The sequence below is a fragment of the Abramis brama genome (genome assembly GCF_963993115.1).
Source record: "Abramis brama genome assembly, chromosome: 23".
Lineage (NCBI taxonomy): Eukaryota > Metazoa > Chordata > Actinopteri > Cypriniformes > Leuciscidae > Abramis > Abramis brama.
Window position 1 is genome coordinate 30261386 of NC_139985.1, and position 25576 is coordinate 30286961.

Consider the following 25576-nt stretch of genomic DNA (forward strand, 5'->3'; position numbering starts at 1 on the left):
TAGTTTGAGATAATCTTGATTTTCATCAGAAGTGTCATCCAGAGTGAGAAACATTTGCTATGACAGCAAACACTTAAAGTACACTTTTAATTACAGAAATAATATACTTGTCACGTGTTAGTGCTTGTTTGGACTTTCAGTTTGTGTTTTGTGTTCGGAATTTTTCTCCTTTGTGGAGAACTTTGTTCGTCGAGCCGTCACTAGCCCCCTCGACGATGAAACCCTCAAGCTGCTTTTCTGGATCAGGGCCAATTTCCACCAGGCCACCAACCTCCCAAACACCGATGGACTGAACTGGAAGGAAGCCATCGGCAGGTGTTTGGTGAGCGTCGCGTCCCGATCCAGAAAACAACCACCATCACCAGCAGCCGCCGAGACCGCCCTTCCAGAGCTTCTTCACGTCATGCCTGCCATGCCTGTGTCTTCGGACAAGATGGCCGCCGTGCCTGAGTCAGCTCTGGAAGATGCCGTGCTGATCTTAGTGGCCACAGCTATTTTGTGTGTGTGGGCAGCACACACATCAGCCACACCACCTGAGACCTCGGCAAAGATGGCCGCCGCCATGTCAGAGCCTGTTCCTGCCGCCAGAACTGTTCCTGTTCCTGAGCCTGAGTCTGTTCCCGAGCCCGAGCCCGAGCCTGAGCCTGAGTCTGAGTCTGTTCCCGAGCCTGAGTCTGTTCCCGAGCCTGAGTCCGAGCCTGAGTCTGTTCCAGAACCAGAGCCTGAGATGGTTCCTGAGCATGAACTCCCAACCAGCCTCCCTCTCCCACCTCCTTCCATCATCCATTCCTCAACCACGCTGTCACCACCCCCTGCTAGCCCCACAGCTCACCCACATTCCACCTTCAATGAGGTGAGCTCTATGCGGGTCTACCAGTGTTCTGCTCCAGCATGGTCGGTGGATCCCCGATCTCCACCTCCAACCTCCGCGACCAGGACTCCACCTCGGCCGGTCGATCCATCAGCTCAACCTTGGCTCCTACCTCCCTCATCTCCACCGTGGCCCATCAGTCCACCAGCTCCGCCGTGCTCCCTCGTCCCCCCGGGGTCGTTTGTTGGCCTACCCTCGCCTTGGGACTACACTCCTCTGGCTTTGCCTCGTCCCTCTGGCTCCGTTGGGCTCCTCACTCCCTCCAGCTCCACCTTGATCCTCTGTTGCTCCGGCTCCACCGCGGCCTTCTGGATCCCCGCCTGCGCCTCGGTCTCCAGAGCCGTCGGCATCGCCATGTCCCTCAGGATCCTCAGCATCGCCTTGGCTCGTCGGCTCTCCGGCTCCATCCGGGTATCCTCTTCCACCTGCTCCGCCTCCGTCAGTCGGCCCCCTGGAGTCACCAGCCCTGCCTCCACCATGGTTCCTCCCTCCATCTGTTCCGCCCTGGTCCCTCCTGCCTTCTCTCTGCCCTTCACCGGCTCTTCGCCTTCCTGAGCCCCTTCCCTCCCTCCCTCCCTCCCTCCACAGTTGGTCTATCTACGGCGTGAGGACGCCTACCGGGAGGGGGGGAGTACTGTCACGTGTCAGTGCTTGTTTGGACTTTCAGTTTGTGTTTTGATTGGTTCCTGTTTTCCTTTGTTCTTTTCCCGCCACTCCTTCGTTTCTATGGTTACTGTCATTTAGTTCAGCTGTATCACCTGTGTTTAGTTAATCATCATCATCTGTATCCCTGTGTTCTGTTAATCAGTGTCATCTGTGTTTGTATTTAAGTTCCGTCTGTTCAGTCTGTCATTGTCCGATCTCAGTTATACTTAGTGTGTTGCTACCTGTTCTGCAGTCGTGTTAAATTACCAATAAACCTTTATTTTGGAATTATATCCTCGTCTCCGTTTGCCTTCCTACAACCACCCGTGACAATACTTTAAAAGTGTAAACTTGTAATGTTTTCAAATGTTTAACATGTTAATTGCAATGAATTGTAGTTTAAATTGACATAATATTAAATGCAGTTAGATTCATTTCTGTCACAGTGCTCAAGTCGGACTTCAGTACATCATAATATCATAATTACTTCTAGTGAAATATGGTTAAAGTTCCTGCTGAACGTACTAACAAGCATTTATGGTAAACTAAAATATACTTTAATGTTATTTCTATTGAAACTTGTATGGCATGCATTTAAAGATATTCGTAACTACACATTTGTAATGACGAAGTTGCAATTTTAATAACTTTAAATGCAGTGTCAAATTACACACTACAGTTAAAATTATAATCATGTGCTTCAGTATGTTAGTCAACACATCAAAATCAGTGCACTTCTTTAAAGCATGACAAAAGATTATTAAAACATAATGATTAAAAATTTACTTTAAAGTAAAACTCGGTAACACTTTATGTTTGACAGGGACCGTTGCATATGTTACATGTAGTAATGACAATAAATTATGCGTAATTACATGTAACTAACCATAAACCAAACCCTAGTACGTGTTGTTCATTAATATTTCTCAGTACTTAAATGTATAATTAAGGACACTTTAAAATAAATGCAACCTAAAACTTATGACACAATTACAAAGTGCACTTTATAAAAGTGTACTTAAGAAACAGTCATTAAAGTGTACTTTTTTCTTTAAATACACTTACGGTAAGTGGCCTTAAATATCATTAATATTATATTATCTGTAAGTATTTTTTAAGTGCACATTCAGTACTATTTAGCACATTTCTTTTTCAGAATGGTGTATTTTCTGTCACCAGGACATAATAACATAGCTAATCTAAATTTATAATGCATATATTTTGCCATACCATACAGTATAGAGTTAAAAAAACCCAAATACATTTATATATAGTATACAAAATAACCAAAGCTAATGTAATAATATTAATTTTTTTTGGTGTTATTAGTATTAGTATTAGTGTTTCCAGGTGTGCATGTTTATTTCATTAATATTATCTTTAGGTAGTTTTTTTTAAACATACTTTTAATATTTGAAGTTCCATATTTGAAGGGGGGGGGGGGGGGGGGGGTATTGTTGTTATATTCAGTAGAGAAGCACTGAGTGATTCCTGCGTGTGGACGGGTCTCTGGGCTGAAGGGAATGAAAGCGAGGTGCTTCTGATCTTACCATGTCCCTGTAGTTCGAGTAGAACGTCTGATCAACGAGAGGGAATTTATCCGCTCCCAGTTTATTGTAGATGCTGATCAGCTGAGCGAACTGCAACAAAACACAGAATCCGTTTGGGTGAAAATGATGGCAAAAGTAGAACTTGAGTCAGCTAACAATTATAGACAAACCCAATCTGATTCAAATAACATGCAAACCATTTTTGAGATTTTTATTAAATGCGTCGAGTAATCCTCACGAAACTTCCGAGGCAGCGTTACGGATTAATGATCTACAATATAACAGAGCAAGTATTTATTTACTTCAATAGTGGTTTATCACCAGAAATAAGATCAAAAGTGGAAAACGTAGGTTGAAGAGTTATTATGCTGCACGATTCTGGATAAACTGAGAATCACAATTTTTTTGGTTCAAATAGAGATCATGATTCTCCCACGAATCTGAACAGACAACTAAATAAAATAACAGATTCTGACAAAATATGAATTGCTGCGGTCTATTTGAAAATGTTTAATTAATTAGAATGAATATTTAAAAAATTGGTTTGAGTGAATGATTCAATGACTCACTCATAAAGACTTCACTTGGTTCATTACTTGATGAATCAGATTTTGAACGAATCTCTTGAATGAATGATTAAAAAACAAACACATTTTTATCACTCACTTGTCGCCACCTACTGGTGTAACGATGTAGTAATTGTGATTTACTGTATTTTGTACTGTAGACATCAGTGTTTATATCCGAACTATAATAAACTTTTATCTTTTACCTTTTAAGCAAAAACACAGTTGAGTAAAAGCACACTCACGGCCCACGGTTTGTCACAGAGGTTGTAGATGGACTCGAGTGAGTTGACGCTCGGGATCCCGGCGTACTGCAATCCGATGATCATGTTCCTGAAGTCTTCGTTCTGAGCCATGCTGTACGCGTGCTGTCGGACCAGGACGAAATCAGGCTTGAAGGACCTGGAGAATAATAACAGATACAGCAAAACCTGTGAGAATAATAACATAGATACAGCAACACACACACACACACACACACACACACACTCATCTACAGCAGTGTAAAGCCTCCAGCGTGAGTAATCTGTATTTCTCACACACACACACACACACACACAGATCTACGGCAGTGTAAAGCCTCCAGCGTGAGTAATCTGTATTTCTCACACACACACACACACACACACACACACACACACACACACACACACACACTGATCTACGGCAGTGTAAAGCCTCCAGCGTGAGTAATCTGTATTTCTCACACACACACACACACACACACACACACACACACACACACACACACATTCATCTACAGCAGTGTAAAGCCTCCAGTGTGAGTAATCTGTATTTCTCACACACACACTCACACTCACCCTCACCCTCACACTCACCCTCATACGCACACACACACGCACACACACACACACACACACACACACACACATCTACAACAGTGTAAAGCCCCCAGCATGAGTAATCTGTATTTCTCACACTCACCCTCACACTCACCCTCACACGCACACACGCACACACACACACGCACACACACACACACACACACACACACACACACACACACACACACACACACATCTACAACAGTGTAAAGCCCCCAGTGTGAGTAATCTGTATTTCTCACACACACACTCACGGTCTGTGTTTATGGTAAGTTGTGTTTCGGATTCCTGTATGTTAGCAGAACCACGTGTGGTCGTCGTGACAGTAAATCACTTCAGTTCAGATCTTACTGTCTCAATCTCGGCTTTTACACTGAACATCACTGAGATTTCAACTCTGGACTTTTACATTACCAGCTTTTGTGACAAAAATTTATTATTTTTTGAACGAGTGAGTGCATTACATTTTTGGTCTATTTACTTGCAAGAGAAAGATATAAATCTTAAAACTAACAGTTAACATCTTTAAAACCTAATTTTCAGCTTAGTGTGTCTCAGGCAAACTGGTCGAACAGGAGAGTTGAGCGTGGATCTATATGTAAATGTATATATTTCATAATAAGTTATATAATTTACTAAACACAAACACATGATAACCAACAGAATCCCACTACAAAGCACAACTTACCGAACCACTCTGGTCCCGTTCCTGATGACTTGCATGTCCACACTGCATGTGCCGTTCGCATGAGCCACGAGGTTGAGCTCTGAGAACTCGGCCTGGAAATATAAAACAATACATGATAAATCTGCAGTTAGAATCATGACAAGGGTCTCAAATACAATATGCATGTTTAGCATTCAGAATCTGCCCAGTCAAACTGAGGTCATAAGTAGGATTAATCCAGTTGGGTAGTGCACATATTAAATAATACCGTTACCGAAGTGATAAAAGCACCAAATTTTACATGAAGCTTCTTTAGGACCTCCTAAATGATTTCAGCCTAGGAGCCCAGCTGAAATATTGAAATTTAGTGTCAAATCACTTAAAAAACAATATTCATGAAAAACGTTTTTTAGTTTTTTTCCTCTCAAGTAAAACTTTCAGGGTAATTGCCTTTTAAGACCAATGAATAAGCTTCCTTTTGTTAATTTGTGCTCAGGCCAGTAGATCTTCCAAATTATAAGTGTAAAACAGAGTGCTAAGACACCTTATACCTAAAAAAACCCTCAAAAAGCCCTGTATAATATAGGCGGAATTATTAAAAAAGGCAGCAAAAATGCTTAAATGTTAAGAGATATTGGTTTTCTCTTTTATTTTTCAATTCAACTAGGTCATTCATATAGCTATCTACTGAGTTCATAGTTTGGTCATTATTTTATGTTAGGCTGCATCACATCACATTAAATCCTATTTGTGTGTGACAGTACATAGCTAGATGTACTTTCAGTTATTTTGGTTGCCTATTGTAGACATGTTGCAGGTCATAATTCGTTCGTTCTTTTATGCTTAATGTCAAACTAAGGAATACACTTGGAATACACTTGGCGACCTATTAGAGATTCCACAGCACATCAGAACTATAACATCAATAAGACTATTTAAAATAACATTTGCTCGCCATCTAATGGACAGGTATATCTGTGACCACTGAGATGGCTTCATGGCCTCCCCCTGATGCTCATTCTCTTGGTTTGTGTGTTTGTTGCTGTCTTGTCTAGGAGTTTTGTTTGTGGTATTTATGTTCTGCAGAGCAGGAACCTGCTGAAAATCAGTTTTATACTGAGTCAGGCCCGATTGTCTTTAATCTTTTCCTGTTTAAAAAAATAAAAATAAAATTAGAGTGCTCTGGTTGGACGACAGCACTCACTGAAGCAGAAGTAGCATCTTCTGGAAAGGCTGACTCATTTCTGAAAGCAGCACACCTAACTCTCACCAGGCATGGTGCAAGTCATGGAGACCAAGTCACTCTACTGTCACTTCACAATCTACAGCAGGAAGCTTTTAGGCTTTCTGCTGGCCACAAAGATAAAGATACCTTTATCACTTGGAGAAATGACATGCTGAAGAAGAGTCCAACTTTCATGTATTGGGGTCTAATACTAAGATATGAAACCCTCATTCTCATTTTTGTCAGTGCTCACAGAGAGAAGAACTTCCTTCTATATTATAACGGTCCCAGCTAATTTAAACCAGGCCTATTACAGAAGAATGAGGGGGAATCAATTTTGCACTCTATCCTACTGGATTCTGTGTTCAGGGTATACATGTATCAACAAAAGACAAGAAAGGAAAATCTTTTCATAGCATATATTGAATTTTTTACATGAACAGTGCACCATAAACACCAAACAAACAAACTCAAACATTAAATAAATCACATAAAAAGTAATGGTGTGAGTGGATGAGTGTGAAATGTCCCAAAAAGATGTTGACGAATAATGGAGTTGATCAAGTGAGCAGTCTTTAGAATGAACAGTCTTATCTGCAAATGGTAGGTATTGATGAAAGGAAGTATTTGTTCTTCTGGTTGTAGTCCGGGAGTCTTTGAATACAATCCTTGGGCAGTTGCTTTGTCCTAAGCACCCAAGCAAACTCTCAATCCAACATTCAAGGCAATGCAAGTTCCAAGTAATACAAAATCCTCTACAAAACAAAACAACTCATTAACATTTTTACAAATTCTTAAAGCATACACAAAAGATGAAATAAGAACTACAAACTCACAGCTGAGCAGCAAACAAAACGTTTCTCAAGCCAGGATTAAAGAAGAGAACAGCCATTAACCATGTGGTTACTCATACTGAAGCTACCTCTTACTCTTCTGCTTCCTCTTTTATACACAAGGTATAGATGCTACTGGTGCCCCCTAGTGGATGGGATGAACATAGCATTGACCATAAGGACAAGTAAATAATGTGACAGACAGTGACTGTTACAATATGTAGAAGTTTTAGAAGAACTCATCCCTCTATTTTTTGCCTTGGACCATAGAAACTATGCAAGAACTACAAGAACTATGCATGTCCGTCCACATCAGGGACATGAAGTCTTTGCCCAGCACCATCAAGGATGAGTTTGAAAAGCATTCACACTGGGTTCTCTCAAAGACATACAACAAGTTCTCTGCAATACCTTTCGACCAAGCTCAAGAACAAGAGAATACGATTGTGAAAGATTGCGGTGGTGCAGTTGGTCTCACAGAAAACCCAAATGCTTTCAGACGATGGATGATCTCTGGACCAGAGTTGGGAAGATTGCTGAAAGAATTTGAAGAGGACTTTCTTCCTGAAAATGACATAGATAATCCTAAGAACTTCCAGCATCATGAACAGTGTCTTTCCACACAGAAAACATTTCAAAGACATGTAGCCAACCTGTCTGAAACTATTAAAAGAATGGGCAACCCTTTCTTGGATGATTTTAAAGATCTAGTCACTCTTCACAGCCGTAACTGTGCAGATGAATCTGTAGCTAAAACAGAGTTCATCTTATACCCCTTTTCCACCAAGGCAGTGTTGGTGCCGGTTCGGAGCCGGTGTCTACTCGCGAACCAGTTCTTTATGTTTCGACAGCCAAAGAACCGGTTTTCGACCAGGAAAATTGGTTCCAAAGCGGCACCAACTCTTTGCTGGACTAGAACCGTTCTTTTACCACATCATGGTTATGTCGGGGGCTGGGGGCAGGGTTAGTGTCAAACTTCTTCTCGAACGTAACCTCCGTCTATAGTAATCCAGACGAGCAGCACAAATGTGTTCTAAACGTCTTCTTCTGACCCCAATATAGGATCGCAATGCCAGGAGAAACATTTGCAGAAAGACGATTTAGTCCGCCATTGTAATTGTTATGCTTGAAGTTGGCGCAAGCGCTTTTGGCATGGGCAAAAAGTACAGATTTTACCATGTCAATTACATATGTAAAAGTCTGGGTAAGGACAAGTTTAAAGCACTGTTGATGTTCCATGCTTATTCAGGGTGTGATACAACATCTGCTTTCACTGGGAAGGGTAAGAAGTCAGTTTGGTGGGCCTGGCAAGCCTATGATAAAGCCACTGAAGTATTTGCTTCCCTTGCCAGAAATCCATTCCAAAAATTAGATGCTGCTTCATGGCAGTTTCAAAAGCTTGAGAGACTGACTGTCATCTTTTATGACAAGTCCAGTCCTTCAAGCTCCATTGTCCAGAAGAGGAAAGAACTCTTCTGTCATGGGAGTAGGACAATGGAGAAACTGCCACCCACCCAAGATACTCTACTGCAGCACATCAGATGGGCAGTTTATCAGACTGGAATCTGGGCGACCAGCACACTCTCACAGCAAGGTATTCCTTCTCCAAGGGACTATGGATGGACCAAGGAATTAGGGTCTTGGGAACCAGTTTGGATGACACTTCCAGAAGTCCCCACAGCCTGCAGAGAACTTATCAAATTTTGCTGTAAGGGGGATTGTTCCACCTGCAAATGTGTCAAAGCAACTCTAGACTGCTCACCTCTTTGCAAATGCAACTGTAACGACTCGTAATTATCAATTACAGGGCCAATAAAGATCATATTGCTAATACTTTAACATGTATTGAAGCTTTAGTTATGTAAAAGTTCATAAACATAAATAAACATATCAAAATGTTAACTTTGGGATTCATTTAAATACTTTTTCTTGTGCAGGAACTTGAAAATCTCTGTGTTTTTAAGCATATTTCATTGATAATGTTATACTTCTAATATAACATGTTACAACATTTATTTCCAAGGGCTCCTAGGCCAAAATTACACTATAGACCCTAAGGAAACACCATGCAAAATTTGGTGCTTTTATCACCTCGGTAACGGTATTTTCACTACACCACCGGACTATAAGATTATTATATGTACAAAACACCTGAAAAATGAAGGAGAACAGGAGTTCATGCCTGTGTGCTGCTTCTGTGAAGATCTTTCTGAACAATATCAAAGTTTTCAGCATTTTTCTTTAAAGAGCACTTGTTGTGTTTGTTCCCATCTTCATCTGTGTTTAGTGTGTAATGTTGCTGTGTGATCATGAAAAGCTCCAGTTCTTCTCTATATCAGAGTCAGTGTTTCTGAACTCCTGAAACGCCTCCAGTGTAGTCTTGAGTTTCTTCCTCATTATAATAATTTATGTGCAGAATAAAGGGGCGGGGCCTGGTTGAGTTAGTTAGTAGTGTTGTTAAACTGGCGGTTATGGTAAGGGGTGAAGCGCTCGACCAATCACAACACACTGCTCCAGCCGACCAATCAGAGCACAGTGTGCTTTTCAGGAGGAGGGGCTTCATAGAGACAGGAAGTAAACAGAGCGTTACTGACAGACTGGGAAGAGAGGAGCCGCAAAAATGGAGAATATGAGGAGAATAATCAACATTCAAGCAGGAAAACCTGTTCTAGTAGAGCCTGAAACTACATCAGGACTTTGTAAAAGGCCCTTTTTAAATTTGAATAAGTGCACATAAATGTAACAGCTCCATTTCTTTTCATATTTATCTGACAGCATCGATGGGGAAAACAGGCAAACATATTTCTCCTCCAACAGTTTTTCTTAGCGAACATCTTATTTCATTCAGAATTTCTGGAAAAATGTCCCTATGGTTTTGCGAACTAAACTAGACTTCAGAGAAAAATGAAACAATAATAACAAAAAAAGGGTGACATATCCTTGCTGTTCTATATTTTCTATATAGGAAATGAATGCAACACATGTTTGTCTAATGATGTATATAAGTGAAGAGGCAGAATAATGCCCTGATGATCAGTGCTCACTTTAATTAAAGCTTGTGATCTTTACCAACAGCAAGTGTGTGTGAATCGTGTCCCGTAACTGTTCCTCGTCTTTCTTAACATTCATGTTATAATGCAAGCTTAAATCTGAGGTTTAAACACAGACGCAATAAAACTGGCCAAGCTATCTCATATTTTATATGCATAAAGTTCATTGGTAATAAAACGTCCACTTATAGTTGCAGGCTTTCTCAGTCACTGTGTCTTAATTAGAACGGTTTGCTTTATTGGCCGTTTGTGATTGACAGACTGTAAGTTAAAGAGATCAACCTCAGCTCTATTACTTACATGTTACTGATCAATAACCAATCCCTGTTTGACTCTTTGCTTCTGCTCGGGTCAAAGGTCATCCAGACAGTTACTGTACTGGCACAATTCAGATCAATACTATTGGCTTCCGATCAGCAACTTGTGGTCCGGAATATCAATGAGACGGCATGTTATCTGGAAACCTTTTTATTTCCTGACTAAAGGCAATTTAAAATGACTACATAAAGACAATAGACCAGTCAGCCTTCACTTCACATAACGACGCGCTGGGGTTCTGGGTCATCACTGAAACATAATGAACAACTTCACTGTAACAGTGTGTGTGTTTCCAGTGAGGACAGATAAATCAGTGGAAATGTAGGATTTTAGGATGCAGTGTTAGAGACTTGTTTGTGTGCATGTAACATAAAATCAACGAAAAACTAGTTCAAAACAACCAAATCAATATTTAACCCTCATTCTTCCCTCACACTGTGACACATCTTTCCCTCGCGGGTCAAAATGACCCGAAGCCCTAAAATTATACCTTTTATTTCTTTTCTTTTTTTCCCTGAAAGCTTATTTCATGTCATTTTGATTTAAAAAAAAAATGTATGCATTTTTTGTGGAGATTTTTTGATATTATTTGTTTAATTTACTAGATTTGATCAATAAATAATAAATAAATAGTAATTTAATCACATTCCTCACATTCTTTCAACTTAAGTTCAAAATAACTCACAATTTCATGCATAACCCTTTTAATTCAGCTCTAAATATCTTACATTGGGTGTATTTGCCGACCTGTTGTGGAAAAGAAATAATATATCATGATATTTCATGACTCTAGATGGCCTTATATCTCTATATGGAGTAAATGAGCTGTTCCTCTGGGGTCCTAAAGTCTGTATCTTCAGTGTGCATTCAGATACACATGTAGACATTATAAAATAATGTTTTGGTAAAGTTTTAGTTCGAATTTTGAGCTTTTTACGCTTTTTCTATGTGTACTGAAGCATTCCTCTCATTCCATTCATTCCTAAGGGAGTCAGATTGACCCGCGAGGGATTGAAGGATTTTGTTACTTTTTTTAAATTTCAAACACAAAAATCCATTCATTTTTTGTGTGTGTATTCGTGGTTGAAGTGCGACAAAGGTCCTGGGGTCTCGGACTGATGAACACTCAATTTCCAAATGACCCGAGGGAAGTTAAATGGTTTGTGTGATCAAACTGAGAATAGCAAGCAGGTCTTAAGCTTTAATAAATGCTTTACCTGTTCAACTTTGACGTCATAATCTCCTTGGACCTTCTTCCCACGGAAAGTCTTTGCCCTGAAATACAAAAAATAAAAAATAATTGGTATAATTTCATGCATGCTTGTAGTGTTGTTCAGTCAGTTCATGCATAAACAATCCAACATCATTTCCATCCCTGCAGCTTTAACGACTGAAAAACAAACTGCATAATTGCAGAGCGGCGTCTGGAAAAGCAGAGGCTGTTCTGAAGCGTTCCAGTCGCTGGATGGGCTTGAGAAGTTTGTACATCTCTTGTGTTTGGTTGCTGAATGAGCGGTTAGAGAGAAAGCAATCTGACTGCACAGCAGGGTCGAGAACACACTAGAGAAGATAGATAAAGAAGGAAAGATGGCTGATATCTGGCTGAATCAGTGTCTTTTACTCTCTTTACATGCAGAACAAGTGATACAGAATCTCAACATCAACATCTCTTTCCAAGCATGTGTCCTTGCTTTTGCAACTTTCAAGCTCATAATGCAATTTTGCATACGCTTAATGTGAAGAAATAACATGTTAACAAAATCTCACTGCAGAATGTTCCCAAACCACGGGTCGTTTAAGGTCGTATAAGGAAACGTTTGCAGTCCTTTATACCAGACCAAACTATGATGGATTATTCAATGCTGCCATCTAAAGGAAGGACGTTATTATGTCATGTAATATTAAATTTCCTTTAGATGGCAGCATCTCCAATGCACAGGTTTTTTTTTTTTGTGCACAAAACAACTAAAGAAGAGAAATAAACCAGTGAAGCTGTGTGGGTGATTTTAATTCAGGCAGTATTGAAGACAAAACATCTATCAAACACAACACTGAAGCAGATCGGAAACAATCCCATGCAAAAACAGCTGTGTACAGCGTACAGTTTCTGAGTTAATATATATATATACTGTATATATATATATTTTTTTTTAATTTTCGTGCATTAAAAGGGGAATGGGAGTGATGCAGTTTCTCTTCGTGTGATATAGTCCAGCATTGCTACATTTCAAAATACAGGACAATTAGTGGTTTGTGCAAAGGCATCACTGTTTCTATCACCTGGTTAATAATACAACACCTGAACAACAAAGCAGTGGTAACCTTCATAACACCCTAGCAACAGCAGAGAAAAACACTTAGCAACAGCCACCCACAGACAAGCACCAAAGCCATCTCCACCCTAGAGTTATATATGTGCTTATGTGTGTCAGCGGAAGCATCTGTGAGTAAATAAAGAAATAAAGTGACAGCTGTCAGTTAGATCTACTCAGAAAATGTGTCATGAAATGCAAATTAATTTCTGGAGCTGCACCTTATTTTTCAACATGGAAGCTATTTTGTACAGCTAAAATAACTGGAAGTGAATGACACCGGAAGCCAGAAACATAACATTTTCAAATGGCAGCATTAAAATGAAGGTGGAATGGACAGGATAATGTAATGAACAAGAGCTCTGCCAAATAAAACGAGCACAAGCATCTCTAGAGAACTGCAGTGATCGTGAAGGACGACGGCCGTTCTCATGTTGAGTGTAAAATCACGACACACTGACACAAGCGGCAGGATCTGGACATCAGGAGCTCATATATATGTGTGATGGTGTTCATGAGCCGTGACTCGTCCTCTGTCCGTCTCCATACACTACAGCATGGAGTCTGCACAGTAAAAACTGTTGGGTCATTTCTAGTAATAACCCGGCTGTTGGGTTAAATACGTATGTTGAATGTACACTTGTGTATTTTTAATTCATGTACTCAATTATGTATATTTAAATTAAATTCTAGACTCCCCAAAATTTTATTTGTAATTTAAATATATATTTGTTGAGACATATTTACATTATACAAATAAACAATCTGTATTTGAAAACAAAGTGTATTTTATTTATTAAAATAATGTCATAAAAAAAAAAAAAAAAAGTTAACCAACTGTTGGGTTAATTTTAACTCAATGCATTGGGTTAAAATAACCCACAGTTGGGAAGGTGCTGCTATACCAGCCCATAGTTGGGTTACTCGTTGGGTTATTTTTAACCCAGCATTATAAAGTGAGTGGCAACATTCACAGCGGTGTCAGGCAAACGGCTCTGCATTCGGAGCTTTACAAGTCTTTCAAATCAACACACCAAAAGTATACTTAGAGCAACATATGATCTATAGGTTTCACTAAAATACTGACTGTCCCAAACAGAAATGTGTTCTAATGTTACAATTTTGGTAATAAATAGTAATAAACCGTCTCAAACTAAACAAAATAAACTCAGAACAAGAACAACCTACACTTGCAAAGTAAAGAACTCACAAAGACTGAAACTAGACACAGGGCTTACACAGGCAAACAAGCTAATCAACATAACGAGGGGGCGTGGCTAATCAGAGACACCTGGGAAGACTAATAAACAAGAAAAACTACAAAGGACTACAAAACATGGCACAGAACAGGAAATGACAAAAGTCCACACAAGACAGAAATCATGACATCTAAGATCGTTCTACCAATGTTCCCATTAAGTTGTAAAACATTTCTGAATGTTCGCTGAACGTTCAAAGCATCCAGTTTTTTAAATGTTAATTTTTTTTTTGATTGGTTATATCAAGCGCAGCGTCAGTTCTGGCAGGTCACGTTAGTCAAGCTCTCGTCAGTGACCCTCAGCTGATCCACGTCTACCTATAGGAATACGACGCCTATCACCGTATACTTATAAAAGCTCCTTCAGTATCATCAGCAGCTCTCGCGTTTCTCAGGATCTGATTACCCTCCTCCATCCCCAGCTCCTCCTGTCTCTGTCAGGATTTGGCATTCTGATTCCCCTTGAATCAGAATAAATTCTCGAATTATGTTGTACTTTAAAATCTTGAAATAAATATTTGCAAACTTTCATGTTGGTTCTGTTCTGTTTACCCTGAGGGGGGTTATTGCTGCTCTCCTGCTCTTATCCATGCTAGGCTGCAGGGAGTTCTCGCCCAGTGGTCCTGACAGAACTGAATGTTAAGGGAACATTCCATTGTATCATTCTGCAAAATTGGAATGTTACTTTTGAATGTTCTCTGAACATTCTGAAACAAGTAACATTTAAAAAAATGTTAGACGAACATCCAACTAGAACATTTCAGAAAAAAAAAGTTTTATAAACAATATCGACTAGTGTTTTGAGAACATCATTAAAGACCAGATTACTGTGAACAAATATTCTATGAAGGTTACTGGAAGAGCGTTTGTTCATAACTTTGAGAGAACATTAGCCAAAAACTCAAATAAGCTCAAAAAAAGCTGGGATTATTTGATCAGATATTACTATTTAATGTTTATTTAAACGAGGCTATTGCTCAGGAACACTATTAAACTGGTGCATTTGTGCTACAGATCTGAAAGATTCCTCAGATCATGTCTTGTTGAGGACAGGTGTGCTGGTACTAGATTAGCTGATGATTTTTACATGAGTAAATGATCTTTAGAAATGATAAAAATCTTGTTACTATTTGATCTCATTTAGATATTCATATCTAAATCCTCATAACTAGGTTCTTCGGTCCACCCAGATTAACTACTAAAAACTACATCTGTAATGGATGATGTTTCCACAGAGAGATGTTCTTGAGTCGTATAAGAATGAAGCGTGAGCATGAAAGGCTCCGACAGCCGGTATGAATCACTCAGGTAAAGTTCACACTGAGTCCTGCTGAACATTTTGTAATTAAGTCATCATTTTTCTGCAGGCTAGCAGAGGAGAACTGAAAGAAAAATGGAAAGGAAAGTGTAATGCTTCATAATCCAGTGAAGAAACAGTTGTGTAACAAACTTGTTTTTATTGTCCTTTCAGTTCCACATCAGGAACAGCAACCGAACATTTTCACAATGTTTTCAGTACTTATGATTTATCACTACATCCCCTTTCCTTTAGAAGTAAAGAACAAGTTATTACAACTAATTATTTAAACTTATAGATTAGCTAACCATTAGCAAGCACTGTACAAATTATACAAGATGAAGATGTAATACCTCAAATTACAATCTCACAAATTATTTACATTGCAATTACTGTAATAATCAGCAGATTACATTTTCTTTTCCTTTTTTAAATGAAAACTTGAATGCTTATGTAATGCTTAAGCACTATTCACGGGTGAAGTCTATCAGGAGGGCGTTTTGATCTTCTCAGCATGTGAAAGCACATCTGAAGGCGTTTCTTCAGCTGGTTCATGTCATCCAGCACTGGAAGTCTTTCAGGTGCACAGTCTGTGTCTCCACTAATACTGTCGCTTTTGTTTTCAACAGGCTTCTCGGATTTCTCCTCAGGATTTAAGATGTAAGATGATATTGTCATGGTCAGCGCTTCAGACTTTTCCATGGACACAATATTCAAAGAACGTGTTAGGCCTAAAAGGGGAAGTAAGGTTTAGATGTTAGAATCATGGTTAGTTTAAAAGATAGTTTACTATCTTATCTATTGAAAATCCATCACATCTGTCTCTTTTTCTGTCTGTGCACAGCGAGTCATCGTCCTCGAGGCGTATGCGACTGGCCTCCAGTTCTGTCCCTCCGCCTGCAGGAGAACTATCTTTGGATGCATTTGTTGAGATCTTTGTCCTTTTTGATGGGTCAAAGACAGTCAGCACAGGCTCTGTAGTGAGGAGAGTCTTCAGTCGTCCCCATTCTTGTTCATGGTCAGCTGTCCATTTGAACTCGCCTTTATCATGAACAGTTCTCTCAAGTACACTGTTTTAGAAGACAAGTTTGGTATGAACTTTCCGACGAAATTGATCATCCCCATCACTTTCTGTCTGTGGGTTTGGGCATCTTGAGTATTGCTTGTACTTTCCTCTTGTCTGGTTCCACTCCCCCTTCCGACAGCTTGTCTCCTGAGAATGTGATTCCTTCACTCCAAACGGACATCTGTCTTTATTCAACTTCAGCCCATACTTCCTTACTCGCTGTAGGACTTCCATGAGCCTCTTGTTGTGCTGTTCTATTGTGGATCCCCACAACACAATACACAGTAAAAAACGTTTGGTTATTTTTCAACCCAACCGTTGGGTTACACATATTGGGTCATTGTGTTGGGTTATTTTCCAAAAATGTTGGGTAATTTTTTCAAATCGTTGGGTAATTTCCAGTAATAACTCAATGCACTGGGTCAAAATAACCCACAGTTGGGAAGGTGCTAAACCACCCCATAGTTGGGTTACTCGTTGGGTTATTTTTAACCCAACATTTTTAAGTGAGTATCATCCACATACACACACACACACACCCTCAATGCTTTCAATTATGTGTTCCATAGCCCTGTGGAATCCTTCAGGATCTGAGGAAGTCCCGAACAGAAGGAGTATCGGCCGAAGGGTGTGTTGGATGTGCAATACTTCGTGCTGTCCTCATGTAGTTTCAGCTGCCAAAAGCCCTGAGATGCATCCAGCTTTGCACCTGCCATCTCGCTTATGATTGTCGGAATTTGATAATGTTCTCTCTGAATGTTTGCGTTTAAGTCCTCTGGATCCATACACACACGTAGATCAGCACTGGCTGTCTTCACACACACACCACTGAGTTAACCCACTCTGTAGGCTCTTCCACTTTTTCTATGACTCCCACTGATGTCATTGTTTCCAGCTCTTGCCTCGGCTTATCACGAAGTGGTGCTGGAACCCGTCTCGGTGCATGACTGTCGGCTGTGCATCTTTTCTCAACTGTATTTTGTAGTTGAATGGTAATACTCCAAACCCTTCAAAGATGTCTGGAATCTGTTTCACTATATTTTCCACACTGTTCTGTGTTACTCCATTATTTATGGTATATATTCTTCTTACTAGGCCTAGGTCTTCACATGCCTTGTCTCCCAACACACAATCATGGCCATCTAGTACAACCACGAACACGAGGTGATGTTTTCTGTTTTTCACTTTACTTTCAGTCTGCATGTTCCTTTCATTGGAACGTTCTGTCCATTATAGGCTTTGAGTCGCACCGTTTTCTGACTTATATACGTGGCTTGATTTTCATTGCTCTGACATCATGCTCCGAAATCAGATTGACTTTTGCTCCTGTGTCTAGCTTGAGTGACACTGTTTCTCCATTTATTTCCAGAGTAGTCATCCACTTATCCCGTGCAACACTATTCACATCAGCCTGTCCTGTTCTTCCTTGACTGGAATCTGAGGGCTGTTTCTTCCTCCGCATGCACACGCTCACTTCGAGACGGTCCACCCTTTGAAAAGCATTGCCTGGCAAAATGATTCTGCACTGTACATTTGGCACAGACTTTGCCATAGGCTGGGCACAGGCGTCTTTTGCCACATCTCTGACAGGTAAACTATTCTTTCTCTTTTTGCGGTTTCTGTTTATTCATTCTGCATCTTCTCTGTTACTGCAGCCACAGCTGTATTGTCACTTCCGCTCATCTTTGAGTTGCCACCAATGGTTTTAGCGTGCAGAAGAGCTGGCATGACATGTCCTCACTGCTTCATTCAAGGTCAGCTCTGTCTCTCTCAAGAGCCTCTCCCTCACTTTTTATATCAGTGATGCCGAACACAATTTGGTCTCGGATCATCGAATTTTGCCACAGTCCGAAATTGCATGTCCTTGCTTTCAACTTTACATCAATTAAGAAACTGTCAAAAGTCTCTCCCTGTAGTTGTAGATGAGAACAAAAAACATACCTTTCTTTTTTTTTTCAGTGTGCACTGTGAATCAAACTTCTCCATTACCACGTCGTATTTGCCTTTGTCCTCGAGTGTGTTAAACACCTCTATCGACTGAGGTCCCGCGACGGTGAGAAGCAATGCAATCTTACGTGCATCCGACGCTTCATCAAGGCTCACTGCTTGCAAGTACAGCGCAAATCTCTGTTTAAACGTACGCCATTCGTGATCAATATTTCCAGTTCACAGCATCAGGCGGCTTAACACTTTCCATGACGACTATCAGAGTTGGTGATCAACCCCTCTCCTGGTACCATGTAATGTTTCGTAATCCAGTGAAGAAACAGTTTTGTAACAAACTTGTTTTTATTGTCCCTTCAGGTCCACATCAGGAACAGCAACTGAACATCTATTACACTGGCTTCCAATCTCCACACTCTACAGGTAAGAGTTAAACTACTGACACCTAGTGGTTAGTTTCAGGACTTACAATTTATCACTACAGAAAGGTTGTCACATTTTTGTTTTGGTCCATTGCCAGTTCAGCAGATTTGCAAGATCTCAGCTCATTGCCGTACTGAAATATATTTGGATTATTCTTTCCAGAGTGCCAGTGATTAAAGAGCGCAGTCGAGCAGAACAAGCGTGATATGAATACACATGATTTATCTTTTAACTGATTGATAGTAAGAGGAACTTGTAGGTCACAAGCTGAATCACTCCTCTGGTTATATAGTGTTGTGAAGATGATGATGCAGTTTTTGGTCCAGGGTCAGAAATGAAAAAGCTCTGCAAAGTTTCAAAGTCCCTCCAAATCGTATGGGGGCGATACGCTCAAAGTGCTCGACCAATCACAACACACTGCTCCAGCTGACCAATCAGAGCACAGTGTGCTTTTCAGAAGGAGGGGCTTCATAGAGACAAGAACTAAACAGAGCGTTACTGACAGACTGGGAAGAGAGGAGCCGCAACAATGGAGAATATGAGGAAATAATCAACATTCAAGCAGGAAATCCTGCTCTAGTAGAGCATCAAACAACATTAAACCTGTAAAAGTGTCTAGCTGTTACTATACAGCGTATTTTAGCACAGCCAAGCCAATGTATTGAGGAGGTTTTATGATTAAACGTGTATGAAATGTATAGAAAATCTAGTGATTTGACTTAGAAACCCTGCAGGAATAAAGACAGTGTCAAGCTTGTTTCGAGCTCCAGGACGTCCCTCAGCAAAAAGGGCACATTTCCCCTCCCATTTTCCACCCTCTGAATCGGGAAAGTGATTTCATGCCCTCCTCTGCGTCACTGCAGCTTACCAACCGCAGATACAAGAGGGAAACTAATCAGCGGCGACTCCTTTGATCCTGCCGTCATCTGTGTGTATGAGTGAGAGGAGGGAAGTGTCCTAGTGAGCCGTGAATCTCCTCTGTGCTCTGGGTGAAGCGTCAATATCTCTGATTATGAGCCATCATTATGGCTATTAACTCTATATGGAGGAGTCTGTCATGAGGCTTTGATTTGGAAAAAACAACACAATCTCAGTGACGTATTATAACACATAGGCCACATACACACTGCAGCTAAATTTAAAGCAGCTTTACAGAGATAACATGAAAAGGATTCAATGATGCAAACAGAGTTCATTTCGGAATTATTCATTCGGGTTCATTTCTGGAAGCGTCTCGTTCAGTGGCTTAGGCGGTATATGATCTAACATTGATTTTGATAATTTAACAAGTTTAGACAAATCTTCCTCTCCTATAGCAAAGAAGGGGGGGGGGGGGTCTATAGCACGACGTCTGATGCAATACTGGAGTAGACGCTTGCATGATTATCATTTTCTCTAATAGTATCAATTGTAAATAAAGAAATTCATAAAGAGATTACTGCTGTGCTATTTGGAAATGTTTGAAGTTGAAGCTTTATTTCTCGTTAATTTAGCCACTGTATAAAATAAATACCTAGGTTTGTGTTTGTTCTCTTCTAAGAGTAAGCACTCTGAAAAGTAAGCAGATCCAGCAGTTTTTAAGGCCTTCTGTATGCAGTAACACTGTCTTTCCACGAGATGCGAAATACCTCTAGTTTTGTTTTCTAACAGCTGCACTTCAATTTCTACATTTTCTACATACTAAGTCATAATTATGAGATGAAAAAGACGAAACTTTGCCTTAACAAATTTTAACCTCATAAATACGACTTAGGGCCAGATTTACTAAACAGGGCAAATTAGTGTGAGAACGCAATTCCAAAAAAGTATGTGAAAAAAGCGTGATCTACTGATGACGCACACATTAATGAACACAGTTGCATTCGGATCATTTCCATAATGACCAACACAAACTTATTGCAACACAAACTAGCATCTGTTTTAAGACATGCTTATTTTGAGCGGTAAATAATGGTGCAAATACCAGTAAATTGATTATTGCAAACCTTAGTAAATTACCTTGCATGAATAATTTAAAACTCTCCTCCCATAAATTTTGCATCTGAAAAGGAAACTCCTACAAATCCATAAGCAATAAGATCTGCCACTAAAACAACCCATGCCGACGCTTTTCGCTCAGATATTTCACTGCGTGTCTTTAGTAAATCCTGACAGTAGTTTTTTAATGCCAAAAGAGGGTTTGCGCAAGCTGTTAGCAAATCTGGCCCTTAGAATGCCATAATTTCATCTATTTATGTCATAATTGTGATTTACAAAAGCATGATTTTTGCTTATGTGGTGGAGATGGACTTCCATACGCTTCTGTATGTGTGCGGTGCGAGACATCACAGGGAAAGAGGAACGAGCCAGTTGTCAGTTCTTGTTATAAAAAACAGCGAACAAGAACAAGCCCATAATAAACTAAAATAAATCACTTTATATTGAAATTAAGACCAAGATATCATTACCCGCACCTGCCATTTTAATAACTTATAATAAGACATGTCGACACTGCAAGAGAGCGTTAAACAAAATGGATATGGGACTTTTTCGTCTGTTTTATTCCATTAGGCGGAAAATGTATACAGTTTAATAAAACAACAGCACACTTCTCCTCAACAAGCCGTTCCAGAACATTCACGTCCATAATACAAACAACATTGTTACAAGCTTGAATATAATGAGAGCGGTGGATTGCACAACTGCATGTGCAATAGTACTAATAATGCATCAATGAGACATTTTTTAATTGAGCATTGTTCTGAAACAACACACCAATGCAAAGCCATTGATTCTGTTAAAGCTACTCCATTAGTTCTGTGTTTTAATGTTTTACTCAGTTCGATCAGTGTAGAGTATATAATTGCTCCGAGCAGCTTAAGTGCAGTCGAATCAGAGCCTTCAGAAAGCACATCCAGTAACGGGAAGCCAGTCAATGCTGTCGACCGCCAGTGTGTCTACAGTTCTCCAGCCAACAGGCATTCAGAGCTCACACTGAGAGATCCACAGCTCAGAACAAGAGAACAACGAGCACTTCTGTCTCGAACCACTGCACAATCTATAATGAAGGCTTTAGGACAGTGCTATAAAGGTGAAACATTGAACAGTAAAGACACGGTGTGTGTGTGTGTGTGTGTGTGTGTGTGAAATAGTGTAGGGGAGAGCGGGGAACAACCTAACCGTTCTTGACTTTCTCAGTTTGAGTAAACCTATTTAGGGTTCAGAGTATTTATTTTTTCCCACATTATTTTCACACATGTCTAGTACAGTTATGTGGTTTTGTTTCATTAATACAGTGTTTACTTTTTTCTTGATTGACCCCGAAAGAATGGAAGTGAAATGTGAAAAGTTGCACCATACATACATTGTAACATGACCATATGAGAGATTAAAATGTTATCTGATCTAATCAAAAAATATACAAGACCAACTAAATATTTTGTCAATAAAATTATTAACTTTTTCATATAAAATAATGGCATTTTTTAATAATTAAAACAATTTTTTGAGTTTGAAAATAAACACACCGCAAAATACAGCTATACAGCATAAATTAAAATTATAATTAGTAATTTCTGAACATTGACTCTCAGTCTTTATTCACCTTTTTCTAATGGTTTCTCAATAGAATTCATAAAAGAATAGAATAGAATAGAATAGAATAGAATAGAATAGAATCGAATCGAATCGAATCGTATAGTATAGTATAGTATAGTATAGTATAGAATCGAATCGAATCGAATCGAGTAGAGTAGAGTAGAGTAGAGTAGAGTAGAATAGAATAGAATAGAATAGAATAGAATCGAATAGTATCGAATCGAGTAGAGTAGAGTAGAGTAGAATAGAATAGAATAGAATAGAATAGAATAGAATAGAATAAAATAGAATCGAATCGAATAGAATAGAATAGAATAGAATAGAATAGAATCGAATAGTATCGAATCGAGTAGAGTAGAGTAGAATAGAATAGAATAGAATAGAATAGAATAGTATCGAATCGAGTAGAGTAGAGTAGAGTAGAGTAGAATAGAATAGAATAGAATCGAATAGAATCGAATAGAATAGTTCTAATAGGGGCTCATTGTAACTTCACTCACACATGCGGATTCAGACCGACTGTCAGTCCGTTTCTTCCTCAATGCCACATAAAGCTTTGTTGCTTTGGCTTCATTTGAAATGTTTTTCCTTCTCACAACACAATATATGAACAAACTGGCACTTGAAACGTGTTACGTAATAAATAATAAACAACAAACCATTGAATTATTGAACATTAATAGCCTACATAACCCAAGGTGGGATTGCATTACATCTCAACTCTTAATTTTCAATAATTCAATAGTTTATAAGTAGATATATGTTAATATACCTATCCACTTGAACTGCCAAAATCTGCTTTTTATATTAAAATGAACTGATAATCACCATGATAATACAGTACAGTATAAAGCCATATGATGAAACACCGTAAGCTAATAAACACACTCACATATAGACGGTCAAAACACCATCAGTGCAACACACATGATTCTACAATAATGCAGCAAACATTAAATAAATAACAGAAAATAGACATTATCAAGAATAAGGACAAACAAAAAACATTTACTTAAAATATAATCGTATATGACGCTGCACAGGGACTTCACCATAAATTATAATGTAATTCATTGACTCTTGACTTTATTTCATGGTAAAATCCTGATGTGACGTTAAACAATTTTCCAGTGCGTAGAGCTGCTTTCTCACACACAGATTCAGCATCATGCTCTGAAACGGTCCAAGCCAAGCCTAACCATTAATGATGTCACACTGATGTCATATTAGATCTATAGTAAAAAATGTTTCTACACAGTCACTGCAGAGAGAGAGAGAGAGTGATAGAGAGAGCATGTAATCATCTGTGTCTCTACCACGCTTCTCGGCAGCATCTCTACAATAGTGTCGGGTTAGTGTGTGTGTGTGAGTGTGTGTGCGCGTGCATGTGTGTGTGTGTGATTATCTGAAGCACTGATTTCCTCCTGAAGATGACTGGACGAGCTCTCTCTCAGATGGGCAGGACACACACTGACTGACTGGGCTTGAAATGTGCTGTATCTCAGAGTTTGACACACGATGGTTAATTCACGTCAGTTTGATGTTCATAAGCATGTTTCTTACACACTGCCGTTGTGCATTTGTGTGACTGATTGTGACGTCTGTTCTGGAACATTAAATCACTGGGATCTCCAGCCTCAACACAAGCCTGGCTACAGGAGCTTTAGTAAAACTTTATAGCTCTAAATCTGCATGTTAGGCACGTTATTTCTCATTCATCTATGTTCATTTGATGGTATAATACAGTAGCATGGGGTGCTTCAGTGTAAATGCATTCCGTTTGACATTTACACAATTAAAGCAACAAGCAGCCAATAATATATGTGCATATTTAATCCGGCCAATCACAGCAAATGCCCGGTAACCTCTGACCCGCCGGGGCCGCTGTTAGACAGTGTTATTTGAGAAAAACAAGTGGTTTATACATTATTCAGTCTCATGTTTTAGTTTTATATGTTTTGTTTAGTTTTTGTTCCTCCTCAGAGAAACCCCTGGCAGATATTAGACGATTCATCTTCCTTCAGCTGCTCATGTAAACGCGTTTCTGCAGAACTTCAGAATACTAATCACACCTATGAGCATCTGATCTGAGAGCTGTGGGATTTCAGTCATGACTACAGTCGATGCAGGAGATCAGTCAGACGGTCCTGATGGCAGGTTTCTCTCGTCTCTCGGTTCCCGTGGCTACGGTCTCCATGGCGATTCCTCAATGGCTGCTCTATGTGATGGCCACCCATCGAATGCGGAGGTCATATGTGCGCCTTACTGTGAGCTCAGGTCATCATGCAGTGACTTCATATGGTGCTCTTAACATTTGCTGCCACATTATCCTCTGAAATCACAGAGACCATTCAAACTGCGCTTTTCTGCCATAAACAATCAGTGAATGCGTTCAGGGTTAGTTTCCTGATGTAGAGCAATAGTTGTGTTCAATAGTATTACACACTATAATCCTGAAGAGAGATCGGCCAATGAGGGAATGGAAGAGCTCAGCCATTCCAATGAAGCACCGCAAATTTTTATGCATATTTATATATTTGTGTAAATATGATTTTTTTTGGCACTTTTTATCAATTCATGTTCATGTTTGTTTGATTAGTGTTGCCACAGTCTAAAGTCGTTTTTGAACACTTCAAATCAAAGTTTGTAATGTAATTCCTCTCAGAAACTGATGTTTTTGTTCAAGTCTATTGAAAAAACAAGGCTGCTATTTTGGCAGACTGTGATCCTATCTCTGCTTGTTTGCTTCAGGCAATATGTATAAGATAAAATGGAGCAATAGGACTGCATATCATTTGTTCATATTTTGAGAATCTGTTCCAGATATCTAGCTGAAAAACAGCCAGCAGCAGCTTTTCTCCTCAGTTGTGAAACAAGAACATTCAGTGAGATTCAAACCTGCTGTCTTTTAATAATAAAAATAATAATATGTTTATTTATATGGCCTCTTTCAAGAACTCAAGGACACTTTACATAATATTAACAGTTACAAATATAAAATCAGGATAACAACATTCAGGCAGACAGACAGTGATCATAAGGAAAACAAAAGTAAGGCATGCATGGATCAGAAATTTGAAGTATACAATTAGTTAACATAGCGTAGTGTAAATAAATGAGTCTTGAGATC

At 39.4% G+C, this 25576-nt stretch overlaps 1 protein-coding gene and 1 long non-coding RNA gene across 2 annotated transcripts in view; both read right to left on the minus strand.

Moving 5' to 3' along the window:
- syn2b (synapsin IIb) overlaps positions 1 to 25576 on the minus strand; it is a 140334-nt gene that overhangs the window by 93248 nt on the left and 21510 nt on the right. The window contains exons 2-5 of the mRNA XM_084100842.1: positions 11788 to 11845; positions 5166 to 5257; positions 3878 to 4034; positions 3067 to 3156 (exon numbers count right to left, since the gene is read on the minus strand). Of these exons, the coding sequence (XP_083956968.1) occupies positions 3067 to 3156; positions 3878 to 4034; positions 5166 to 5257; positions 11788 to 11845 (397 nt within the window). The remainder of the gene's footprint in view (positions 1 to 3066; positions 3157 to 3877; positions 4035 to 5165; positions 5258 to 11787; positions 11846 to 25576) is intronic.
- On the minus strand, positions 6775 to 7412 carry LOC311074341. The gene is made up of 2 exons (XR_014604283.1): positions 7206 to 7412; positions 6775 to 7124 (listed from the first exon to the last, which is right to left on the minus strand). It is a non-coding gene; the product is annotated as an uncharacterized lncRNA (long non-coding RNA).